The sequence below is a fragment of the Scyliorhinus torazame genome, chromosome 30 (assembly GCF_047496885.1).
Source record: "Scyliorhinus torazame isolate Kashiwa2021f chromosome 30, sScyTor2.1, whole genome shotgun sequence".
NCBI lineage: Eukaryota > Metazoa > Chordata > Chondrichthyes > Carcharhiniformes > Scyliorhinidae > Scyliorhinus > Scyliorhinus torazame.
Window position 1 is genome coordinate 17182373 of NC_092736.1, and position 13266 is coordinate 17195638.

The 13266-nt window shown below is 48.6% G+C and overlaps 1 protein-coding gene across 1 annotated transcript in view; it reads right to left on the reverse strand.

Moving 5' to 3' along the window:
- Window positions 1-13266, reverse strand: part of LOC140404402 (potassium/sodium hyperpolarization-activated cyclic nucleotide-gated channel 4-like) — a 401801-nt gene that overhangs the window by 218859 nt on the left and 169676 nt on the right. Inside the window, exon 3 of the mRNA XM_072492892.1 lies at window positions 2730-2891. Within this exon, the coding sequence (XP_072348993.1) occupies window positions 2730-2891 (162 nt within the window). The remainder of the gene's footprint in view (window positions 1-2729; window positions 2892-13266) is intronic.

Here is a 13266-nt window from a genome sequence, read left to right on the forward strand (position 1 = left end):
TAGAAGGATGATTAGGTATGGGGGCACCAACATCTTTCATTGATTCAGCCTCATTCAAACGATGGCCAACGTTGCCCTGGGTTAGGACATGCACGCATGTCAGTGTTCCTCTGGTTAGCTCCTGCTGCTTCTGGTTGTGTGCCAACTTCTCCTGCAAAATAAATCTAAAGTGTGTCAGTGAATGTGGAGCAATGTGTTTGGCTGATGTGTCTGTCTTGGTTGAGTAGCGGGAAATATGTGGGGCGGGATTCTCTCAGCCCGGGGCCGGGCCGGAGAATGCCCGCGACCGGCACGAATCGCGCCGGGACGGGCCGAGCGGCCGTCGTTAAAAAAGCCACGTTGAGTCGGGGCCGGCGCGGAAGCCACTGCGCATGCGCGGATCCCGCGGCGGCCATTTGACGCCGGGATCGGGAGCTGGAGCGGCGTGAACCGCTCCAGTGCCCTGCTGGCCCCCTGTAGGGGCCAGAATCGCTGATCCTGAGGCCGTGTTGATGCCGCCGAGAAATGTGACGGCGTTTCCGACGGCGTCAACACTTAGCCTCAGGATCACTGAATCCCACCCGTGAAGTCTGATAGTTTTGAGTCTGACGTGACCAGCAGTGTTAAATGTATGATGTTGAGTTTGAGTCCTGATTGAACGGGATAGCTGGTCGATAAGTGATGGAGGTGAAGAGAATTAAGCAGTGTGTTAGGCTGATGGTGTCATTGGTAGAATTTTCTTTTAATCATTCGCAGGTTGTGGGCATCGCTGGCTAGGCCGGAATTTGTTGCCCATCTCTAATTGCCCCTTGAGAAGGTGGAGGTGAGCTGCCTCCTTGAACCGCTGCAGTCCAGGTGGTGTAGGTACACCCACAATGCTGTTAGGGAGGGAGTTCCGGGGTTTTAACCCAGAAACTGTGAATGGACGGGGGTGTATTTCCAACTCTGGTGTGAGGCTCGGAGGGGAACTTCGAGGAGGAGAACCCTGCCGTTCCGGGTTGGTAAAGGTTGTAGGTTTGGAAAGTGCTGTCAAAGGAGCCTAGGTGATTTGCTGCAGTGCTTCTTGAAGATGGTGCACACGGCTGCCACTGTGTGTCGGTGGTGGAGAGAATAAATGTTTAAGCAATCTGAAATGTGAAGATGAGTTCACTGACCTTGACAACTCATGTAAGGTCATTGAGCTTCTTATGGTACTGCATTCAGGTCCGCAGGGTTTGACTCTTGCCATTAAACTCCATGGCGTTCTGTTCTGTTTCCCTATTGTCTGTGCGCATGGAAGACCAACTGAAACTTTGAGAATATGGGACATCTCGCTTACTTTGCACCTCCTCAACCCAGGCTCCGGCATCTGCAAAACCTGAAACCTAGACGTCTCACATGTTGTGCCATTCTTCCCCGCATCAGAGGTCAGACTGAGTGTCAGGCAGTGCTTGTTCCAGCTACAAAGCACCTTCCCTTTCGTGATGAAGACTAGCTTTAAGCGCTGCAGGCTAGCTTTGAGTAGCGCTAGCAGGTATCGCTTTTGGGATGCCCCCCTGCTGAAGCACGCTGCCACTCAAGTGCACAGTTCGCACCGACTGTATTATTATAATGAGTGTGCAGCACCAAGTTTCTGTGCTGCCTGCATAGCAATCAACAGACATAGCTTAATCAGATATTACCACCCCCTTGCATGTTTTAGGAGGGGGGGGGGGGGGGCGGGGGCATCAAATTTATTCCCAGTAACCTTTTCCTGTCCAAAAATACTTTGCGTTTCTTTTCTCCATTTTGCACGCCAATATTTTGTAGCAGCTTCAAAATATTAAATTGACCTCCCAACTTGTGAAATGAAATTCGAAGAGCATCATTTACCCAAGGCAGTGAGACAGAGATGCATTCAGGTCTTACCCAATGTCAGGATGAGTCACGGTTGTTATCGTCAGCTCGAAACCATTGTCGCAGACTTGAGCATAAGGATGCTCAACATGCCTGAACGGCATTTCTCTGCCTGCTAATAAACTGATTGGTCCGGTGTAGCTTTTTGCCAAATACCTTAAATCTGTGGCCTTTCGTTCTCAACCTAGCAACCAGTGCCGTACAGATTTTCCCGGTCCAGGCCTCTCATGATTTTGAATATCTCTGTCAAATCTCAACCAATTCTTCTCTTCTCCATGGTAAATAGGCACGGAGGCACAGCGGTTAGCACTGCTCCCTCACAGCGCCGAAGACCCGGGCTCAATCCCGGCCTTGGTGACTGGCTGTGTGGAGTTTGTACATTCACCCCGTGTCTGCCTGGGTTTGCTCCGGTTTCCTTCCACAGTCCAAAGATGTATGGGTTAGGTGGACTGGCCAGGCTAAACTTGGTGTCCAGGGATGTGCAGGTTATGGGGATAGGACGGGGGTGCGGGCGTAGGTAAGGTGCTCTTTCAGAGGGTCGGTGTAGACTCGATGCGCCAAACGGCCTCCATTTGCACTGTAGGGATTGTATGGTTCTTAAGAGCCCCTTAAATCTGTGCCCTCTCGTTCTCAACCCTGACACCAGTGCCACACAGTTTTTCCTGGCCCAACCTCTCGATTCTTTCAATGTAATCTAGGTTCATCATCCCCGGAACCAATCTCGTGAATCTTTCCCCCCCCCCCACCATCACAAATGCCTTCACCAGGGGCAACTAACTACGTACGACAATTGGCCCACCTGGCATACCCAAGGCTCGAGGTAGGATTGGTTAGGATCGAAGCATATTTTCCCTTGTGTCGCGAGGGCTACTCACCACCATGTTGTTGAGAGACACCCAGCAGTCAGCTGGGAATTCCTGCAGCATGGGTACCAGGAACTGCAGGCAGCCATCCCAATGACATAGCAACAGCATCATCCCAATGAGATTAACAATCCGCACCACTGCACTTGCCAGGTCGTAGGTCATATGGAAGATCTGTCCAATCAGAAAAACAATAACATAATTCATTAGTTTCTGTTGAGATAGGCCTTTATTGATTGGCAGATCAATGAATGGTAATACACTTGCAGAAGAAACCAATTTCAGTGCACTAAACAATTCAACATCCTCTTTTTATTAAATCCGCTTGTCTAATTCAATTCAATTCAGTCCACTGGCATTCAGCGTATCGGGTCAGGAAAAATAGAATGACCTTTTGGGTTCAAAGGTGCAAGGATTTCAAGGATGCCATTGATTGATTGGAATCTCTAATGCTGCCTGTGACACCATTAACATTTACTTATGTTTAGCCCTGAGGGATCGTTCTGCCTCTTGGTCGTGTATAATGTCACAGTTACGATGCTATCCTGGGTTATGCTTCGGAACTTTTAGCATGGGCAGTGAGACATAAGGAGACCCATCAATGAATTATCTAATGCAATTCAGGGTAGCCCATTCTGTCAACGTAAACAAGAGACCATTGGTAAGGAGGCAAACAGAAGGATGCTTAATCTGTTTATACTGTGTGTTTCTATCTCTTAAGCAGTCCACAGAAAGGCATGAAGCACTCATTACTCTTACGGCTAACACTTCACTCCACCAATATTCACGAACCAAGTATTTATTGTGATACATCAATTCACATAGTCACAGCATCATTATTAATTAAGGTCAAATGAAATATACAGCACCAAATCAGTCCATTGGGCCCCATCGCTGCACGCCCATGTTCCTTTTTGATTCGAGTTTCCTCCCATCTTTCTTTATCTAAATCATCATAACGCTCTATTCCTCTTCTCCCTCATATCCTTGTTTAGTTTCCCTGTGAATGCATCTATATTATTCACTTCAACCACTGCCTGCCTTAATGGATTCCACATTTTCATTTGGGTTGAAGACGTTCCTTCTGAATTCCCGAATGGATTTCTTGCTGGCTATCTTAGATTGGTGGCCTCCAGTTACGTTCTTCCCCACAAGGTGAAAAGTATTCACTCTATCAAAACATTCCATAATTTTAATGACCTCCATAATAATAATAATCTTTATTATTGTCACAAGTAGGCTGACATTGACGCCGCAAATCCCCGAGTCGCCACACTCCGGCGCCTGTTCGGGTACACGGAGGGAGAATTCAGAGTGTCCAATTCACCTAACAAGCATGCCTTTCGGGACTTGCGTGAGGAAACGGGAGCGCCCCCGAGGAAACCCACGCAGACACGGGGAGACGGTGAAGAATCCGCACAGACGGCGACCCAAGCCGGGAATCGAACCCGGGACCGTGGCGCCATGAAGCCACAGTGCTAACCACTGTGCTACCTTGCCACCCGGTTTAGGTCAGCCCTCAGCACTCTTTTTCCAGAGAAGTGTGACCCCCTACTGTCCTGGCATTTATACCCACACATTTCTGACACTGTCCTTCTCTGCTCCCTCACCAGTGCCTCTACCTCTTTTTTACAATATGGCGACCAGAACTGCACACAATATTCCAAGTATGTTCTAACCAAGGTGTGATACAGGTTTAGTATAAATTTCTTACCGTTCAATTGACTAGAAATAAGGCCTTTTTTAAAAATTGCCTGTGGCACAATATTTGGTGATTGATATATTTGTACCCCCAAGATCCTTTTATTGCTCATCCTCACCTAGACTCGCACCTTTCAATTTTTCCTACCAATATACGCTACCTCACATTCACCTATGTTGAACTCACTACCAGCACAGTGTGCTAAAGACTGGTATAGAGTGATGGAATCCCGAGAGTGCAGAAGGAGATCATTCAGCCCGTCGTGTCTGCTCCGCCCACCCCCCCCCCCATGAAGGAGCATTCCACCCCGCTGCCCTGCCCAACCCGTCCTATCCCCGCAACCTAACCTGCACATCCCTGGACACTAAGGGCAATTTTAGCATGGCCAATCCACCTAACCTGCACATCCTTGGACTGTGGGAGGAAACAGGAGCATCCAGAGGAAATCCCCGCAGACACGGGGAGAAGGTCTAAACTTCACACAGACAGTGACCGCAGGCCGCAATCCGAACCCGGGTCTCGGTGAGGCGGCAGTGCTAACCACTGTGCCACCGTGCCGCGAATTATATGACTTTCTGCAGCACATTCCCTCCATCATCATAGAATTTACAGTGCAGAAGGAGGCCATTCTGCCCATCGAGTCTGCACCGGCTCTTGGAAAGAGCACCTTACCCAAGGTCAACACCTCCACCCTATCCCCATAACCCAGTAACCCCATCCAACACTAAGGGCAATTTTGGACACTAAGGGCAATTTATCATGGCCAATCCACCTAACCTGCACATCTTTGGACTGTAGGAGGAAACCGGTGCACCCGGAGGAAACCCACGCACACACGGGGAGGATGTGCAGACTCCGCACAGACAGTGACCCAAGCCGGAATCGAACCTGGGACCCTGGAGCTGTGAAGCAATTGTGCTATCCACAATGCTACCATGCTGCTCCATGTGAGAGCTTTAACGAGCCCTCGACATTTAAAGAGTGATGAAGAGAAAATCTGAGGACAAATCACCCCCGGCAGCTCTAATGCATTCCTTAGCAGTCAATTATACTGCAGGAACTTTGAGGAAGTGGATTTATGTGGCACATATCAGCTATGGCTGACTCTGAGGCAGAACGTTGTGGACTCAACTCCTTCTCCAGAGGTGTGGGCCTAAAACTCTCGGCTGAACTCATGTGTCACACTGGCAAGAGTGCTGCACTGTCAGTGGCGCTGTTTTTTTTGGATGAGGTGGTTTAACATTCCAACAATCCCTGCTCAAAGAAGATCAGGCGAATTGCTTCAGTCATCTTTAATCTTCAAACAACATCATTAAACAGATTAGCAGGTAATCTCTTTGCTATTTGTGGGATCTTACTATGTGCAAATTGGCTGCCACGTTTCCTAATTGAAAAAATAATAATTTATGGGATGTGGGCATCACTGGGACTGCATTTGTTGTCCATCGCTAATTGCTCTTGAACTGAGTGGCAAGGCGAGGCCATTTCAGAGGGCAGTTAAGGATCAACCACTTTGCCCTAGGTCTGGACTCACATGTAAGCCAGACTGGATAAGGATATCAGTGCAGTCTCGTTGGGCTGAAGGGCATATTCTGCACTGTATTTTCTGAGATTCCGGGAAGGACGGCAGCTCTCCCTTCCTAAAGGGACATGAGTGAACCAGGAGGGCTCTTACAACAACAATCGACAACCTTTTCACGGGCGCCATTAGACTTTGAATTCCAATTTCTTTTCATTGAATTCGAATTTCACCCATCTGCCGTGGTGGGATTCGAACCTGGATCACTAAATCGTAGACAATGCTACTGTGCCACCACCTCCACGAAATGACCAAAGTAACTGAGACGAAAGACGCAGTTCGCTGGCTGAAACGCACCGTAGCCTGTCCTGAGGTTGTGAAGGTGGCCAGACTTCAATGCAATCATTTTTACATGGTTGTGAAATGTTGGTGACGAGGTTGTAGGAAACCATGGGCTGGATTTGACAGCCCCCCACGTGGTAGGTTGACGGGCCCGGTGGGGTGTAAAATGCCACGTGTATTGTGCCCACCCTACTCGCCACAGTTTTACAGGGGAGGTGTTGGGCTGGCTTGTGGAACAATTGAGGTCCTTAAGCAGCCATTTAATGGACTCTGAAGAGTTTCATCCCATCACCGCTGGGGTTTTACCGGCGGCGAGAGAACCCCATGCCAAGCGTTGAGTTCGACAGCTATCACTGCACAGTGAACACAAGAAAGAGTGCCTCCTTAATGCCCGCCATTGGCACATCAGTGATCCAGACCCCCTCACCTCAGTTCCCCACACCTGCTGGCTGTCTACCCTACGCCCCCATTCTCTCTCACCACCACCCTGTCAATAGAGCCTAGGCCCCATCTCCAGCACAGCACAACATGCCTTCCTCCAGGCCTCGCTGCAGTACCGGTAGTGGCCACACAACCGGTGACACATCCAGTAATGGACAGCTGCCAGCCTCTGATTGGCCGGCAGTTCATAGAACAGATAGTGCAGAAGGAGGTCATTCGGCCCATCGCGTCTGCACCAACCCACTTAAGCCCTCACTTCCACCCTATCCCCATAACCCAATAACCCCTCCTAACCTTTTTTGGACACTAAGGGTAATTTAGCGTGGCCAATCCACCTAACCTGCACATTTTTAGACTTTTGGGAGGAAACCGGAGCACCCGGAGGAAACCCACGCACACACGGGGAGAACGTGCAGACTCCGCACAGACAGTGACCCAGCGGGGAATCGAATCTGGGACCCTGGCGCTGTGAAGCCACAGTGCTAGCCACGCGTCCTACCGTGCTGCCCGAAGTTCTCTGAGGCTTCCTGTTTCTGAGGAGCAAAGGTCCTGCCTCTAAGACAATTGACGGCTAATTAAATGCCTGCTGGGCAAGCTCGTGAACGGAGGTGGGCATGACCGCAGATATTACCCATGGGGGAAGGACTACCGCCCCCTAATGTAAAATCCAGCCCGTGGAAACACAGGAACAGGAGGAGGCCATTCAGTCCCCCAAGGTTGCTCCACCTTTCAATTGTATCAGGCTGATTTGTATATTAACTACATTCTGCTATCTTGATTGTATGTTGTTTGATACCCTTGACAGGCTAAAATCCATTGATCGCAGATTTAAAATACTTAATTGAGGTAGGATCCACTGCTCTTTGTGGGAGAGTTCTATGCAAATAAGATGGAAAGACTAATAAACAGCGAGAACATAAAGGGATGAATTTTATGGGTCAGCGCGTTGCCTGCACTCCCATTGCAAAAGTCGGTCAAGAACCCATCAGTTTTAATAAATGTCCACCTCCTGGCGATAACACACTGCCGGAAGCCTCAATCAATCCCTCAGTGGGAGGAATTCACAGCCTCAAGTGCTGCCAGCCATTTTGATCGGCCAAAAACCCTCGCAGTTTCAACAGCGCCACCACTCATGAGTGGGCATCACTGGAACTGCAAGCAAACCCACGGAGAAAACAGCAATAGATCCTGGGCTCAGCTACGTCCGGAAATTGTGGGGCGTGAATGAATCAGGCACCCTAGGGAGCCGGTGAGGGGGTGCAGGCTTTGGAGGCCAGGCGGCGAGGCACAAAGCGGTGGGGGAAGTCACCTTGGCGAGGGTGCCGCCCCTGATCAACCCAGAAAACCCCTTGTCTCCCACCCTGAAAGAATGTAATCCCCCTTTCCTTCCCGATTTTTCACATCAGATGGTTTTTCACATCACCACTCTCGCCAACTCCCCCTCCCCACCACCCTATTGCAAACACTTTGTGGTGGGGACAATATAATATAACAATTGCCTCGTTAGCGAGTTCAATCGCTGACAAGTGATTTTTTTTTTAAAAGTGCCGCCGTATTTGGCACCCCAGCCGATCATGTTAAGGGAAGCTGGCGTGCTGATGATGGGTTCATGCCCACCACGCTAGATACGGTCCATGCGGTCCTGGTTCGCAAAGGGGAACTCCCAGCCAAAAATAAAGAAAATATAAAACGGTGCGCCATTGCACGGTAAGTGAGGTGACTTACAGACTCATTTCTGTACTAAAATGTCATTGCACCAGCAGTTTATTGATGTGTTATGTACTCTGGGGTAACACAGGCTACAACTGGATGCAGCTTTAACCAAAAGATACTCCAGACCTTGAAGTTAGTTCAAACTGATTTATTGAACCAGTAGCACAGTTAGCACAGTTCTCTATGAGTTTGACTCTCTGCTAACCTAAGTGTGGTTATTCTGTCTGACTGAACCAGACTAGCTCTTCGCCACGTGCTGGAGGTGTGATACTGTACATACACCCTGACTCACTCTGTAGATATTCATCAGTGGAAAGAGGCGGAGTGTGAGTGCCTCGTGCCTTTTATAGTGAGATACCATCCCTGAGTGTCCAGCCTGCTCATCGGTCATATCCTGTTCTCTGTGTCATTAGCTGCCTGTCTGTATATCATGACATTTATTAACTTACTCTAAAATTCAGACCTTGATTCCACCATAGGCGCCTCTATCAATTTTTATTCTGGTCTTCGCGACTGTGGCTGTACAGATTATTGCAAAGATGCTACTGTCTGTAGGTTCACGCCTTTCGTTGTTCCCTGCTGTTACTATAGAAACAGCAACAAAACAGGGACAAATCAGAAAGCACCAGGCACTTCAACCCTGCAGGAAATCACTGTATGATTTGCCTGATCTTTGTGAGTAGACAGAACTCTTCCATAATCTTATTTCTTTTGAAACCGTACAGCTCCAACCAACATACTTTATTTAGTAAGGGCCAATGATGCTTCTATCAAATGATCTGAATGTTCTGGGAAATGACTTTCTCGCAAAGCACGACCAAACCAATTGGCATCAAACTGTGTGAAGAAAGGAAATTGAAAAAGCCAACAACAACCTGCATTTATATTGCAACTTTTATGTTGCAACTGTTCCAAGGCACTTCGCAGGAGCATTATCAAACTACATTTGATGCCAAGCTACATAAGGCATCAAATTTATGGATACCTGTCCATAAATTTAAGGCAAAAAGATACATTTTAAGATGTATCTTTTTTTTAAATTCTGGGGCAATTTAGCGTGGCCAGTCCACGTCTGCACATCTTTTTGGGTTGTGGGGGTGAGACCCACGCAGACACGGGGAGAATGTGCAAACTCCACACGGACAATGACCCCGGGGCTGGGATCGAACCCGGGTCCTCGGAGCCATGAGGCAGCAGTGCTAACCACTGCACCATTGTGCCACTCAGAAGTATCTAAAAGGAGGAGGGCAAAGGAATTCCAGAGCTTTGGGTCTATGTAGTATGCCCCCCCCATGGTGGAATGAGGTAGACAAGAAGTGGGACGCAGAGGTGTGTCTGTTTGTTTGTTGTTTACAGCACAAAAGGAGGCCTTCGTCCCAACGTCTGCACCAGCTCCCAGAACAGCAACCTAGCTAGTCCCGTTCCCCAGCCCTATCTCCGTAACCCTCTAACTTCATCACTTTCAAATATATATCCAGCACTCTTTTGAAGCCTCCGATGAAATGCACCTCCTCCACTTTCCCAGGCAGCGCATTCCAACCATAAGAACATAAGTACTAGGAGCAGGAGTAGGCCCCTCAAGCCTGCTCCACCATTCAATGAGATCATGGCTTCATGGCTGATCTTTTGTGGACTCAGCTCCACTTTCCGGCACAAATACCATAACCCTTAATCCCTTTATTCTTCAAAAATCTATCTATCTTTATCTTAAAAACATTTAATGAAGGAGCCTCTACTGCTTCACTGGGCAAGTAATTCCATAGATTCACAACCCTTTGGATGAAGAAGTTCCTCCTAAACTTAGTCCTAAATCTACTTCCCCTTATTTTGAGGCTATGCCCCCCAGTTCTGCTTTCACCCACCAGTGGAAACAACCTGCCCGCATCTATCCTATCTATTCCCTTCATAATTTTATATGTTTCTATAAGATCCCCCCTCATCCTTCTAAATTCCAACGAGTACAGTCTCAGTCTACTCAACTTCTCCTCGTAATCCAACCCCTTCAGCTCTGGGATTAACCTAGTGAATCTCCTCTGCACACCCTCCAGCGCCAGTAGGCCCTTTCTCAAGTAAGGAGACCAAAACTGAACACAATACTCCAGGTGTGGCCTCACTAACACCTTATACAATTGCAGCATAACCTCCCTAGTCTTAAACTCCATCCCTCTAGCAATGAAGGACAAAATTCCATTTGCTTTCTTAATCACCTGTTGCACCTGTAAACCAACTTTTTGCGACTCATGCACCAGCACACCCAGGTCTCTCTGCACAGCAGCATGTTTTAATATTTTATCATTTAAATAATAATCCCTTTTGCTGTTATTCCTACCAAAATGGATAACCTCAAATTTGTCAACATTGTATTCCATCTGCCAGACCCTAGCCCATTCACTTAGCCTATCCAAATCCCTCTGCAGACTTCCAGTATCCTCTGCACTTTTTGCTTTACCACTCATTTTAGTGTCGTCTGCAAACTTGGACACATTGCCCTTGGTCCCCAACTCCAAATCATCTATGTAAACCTCAGAAACTCTCTGAGTAAAGAAGTTTCTCCTCATCTCACTCCCAGCTCTCTTGCTGGCCATCTTGAAATTGCCACAGACATACCAATCCAGTGGAAACAGAATATCCTTCTTTAACTTGTCAAAATTGTTCAGGATTTTGAACACCTCAATAAGGTCCCCTCTTAATCTTCTCTGCTCCAAGAAGAACAAGCCCAATTTCTCAAATCTTTTGTTGTAAAATTTTTCATTCCTGGTATCATTCTCGTAAATCTCCTCAGCTATCTCTAGGTGTTTAACATCCTTTCTTAAATAAGGTGCCCAGAACTGAACACAACACACCAAATGTGGTCTGACCAATGACTTGTAGCGGTGTAGCATCACCTCCTTGCTTTTATACTCTATGCCTCTATTTATAAACCCAAGGATGCTGTAAGCTTTTGTCACAATATGCAAAGCACATAAAGGGTTCATGTAATGTTACTACTCCAGTCACTAGATGGTGCTGTAGAGCAACCATATAAATATCACGGCCGGGATTCTCCGAGCCTTCGCGCCAAAATGGCGCTTGGCGTGGGGGCAGAGAATGGGGTCACAGACTAGAGATCGGGTTCAACGCCGGGACATGATTATCCAGCGACCGGGGAATCGGCACCAGTAACGCACGCGTGGTTGGCGCGCCGCCGGTCGGAGGCCATTGAAAGAGGTCCCTGCGGCAATTCTCCGCGGTCGATCGGCCGGGTTCACGTATAGTTCCACCCGGTGGGAGCTCGGCGTCGTGGCTGCAGTGGCCGTCCTGGTGGGGGCATCAGTCTCCGGGTGGGACCTCCACGACGGCCAGGCCCGCGATCGGGGGCCACCAATCGGTGGGCACGCGCGATCTGTGGGGGCCTACCTTCTTCCGCGCCAGCCCGCTGTGTGGCTCCGCCATGTTGCGCAGCGCCGGCGCGGAAATGGCTTCCTCGCACATGCGCGGACCCACGGCCAGCCGCCGCTCACATGCGACGTCCCGTGGCCAGCAGATGGAGCAGCATGGAGCAGTCCGGCGCATGCTGGCCCCCTGTGGGCTACAGAATTGCTGGCCAAGAGGCCCGTTGATGCTGGCGTGAAACACTCCAGTGCTTACGCCGGCTTCAACATTTAGCCGCGTTTTTGGAGAATCCCGACCCACAGACCTCCTTGATGGAGATAGATGAAGATAGCTAGAGAGAGTGGCAGAGAGCAAGACAGAGTACATAAGAACATAGAACATACAGTGCAGAAGGAGGCCATTCGGCCCATCGAGTTTGCATCAACCCACTTCCGCCCTATCCCCATAACCCAATAACCCCTCCTAACCTTTTTGGACATTAAGGGCAATTTAGCGTGGCCAATCCACCTAACGTGCACGTCTTTGGACTGTGGGAGGAAGCCGGAGCACCCGGAGGAAACCCACGCAAACACGGGGAGAACGTGCAGACTCCGCACAGCCAGTGATCCAGCAGGGAATCGAACCTGGGACCCTGGTGCTGTGAAGCCACAGTGCTAACCATTATGCTACCATGCTGTGAGATAGTTGAACTAATAGCATAGTTAAAAGTGTAGATGCATTGTAATCTTTACTTAACTAATTGCTTAGTAATATGTTCAAATCTAATTCAGTGTAGTGTAATAAATTAGCTTTGTTTATTAAACACATCTTGCTGATCTCTGTTAGCACTACAACCTTCACCATCCTGAAAGAACTAAAACGTAGAACACAACAACCTTCTTACCAACTGTTTGAACTTGCTTGGCCACCTTTAGAGAATTATACACCTAACCCGAGGTCCCTCTGCTCCTGCACTCCCCTCAAAGTTGTACCATTGAGCCTGTATTGTTTCCCATGTTTCTTCTAACAAAATGCATTACCTCACATTTCGCTGCTTTGAACTTCATCTGGCAGGTGTCTGCCCATTTGGCAAACTTGTCAATGTCCCTCTGAAATCACTCAGTGTCATTCTCACAATTGAATGTTCTCCCGAGCTTAGCGTCATCTGCAAACTTAAAGATTTTGCCCTCAACTCCCATCTCTAAATCATTTACATAAACCAGAAAAAGCAAGGGTCCCAAGACTGAGCCCTGGGGAACACAACTTTCAACTAGTCTCCAGTCTGAGAAATGCCTATCTCAGAGAGTTGCAGGATTGGGGGGGGGGGGGGGGGGGGGGAGGGGGGAGGCCATTGCAGAGGGTGAGGCCATGGAGGAATCTGAAATCAAGAAGAAGAATTCAAAAATCGAGGTAATGCGCAAGAGGCCAGAACTGGTGAAAAAAATAGTAGCCATGATGTGGAGATGCCGGCGTTGGACTGG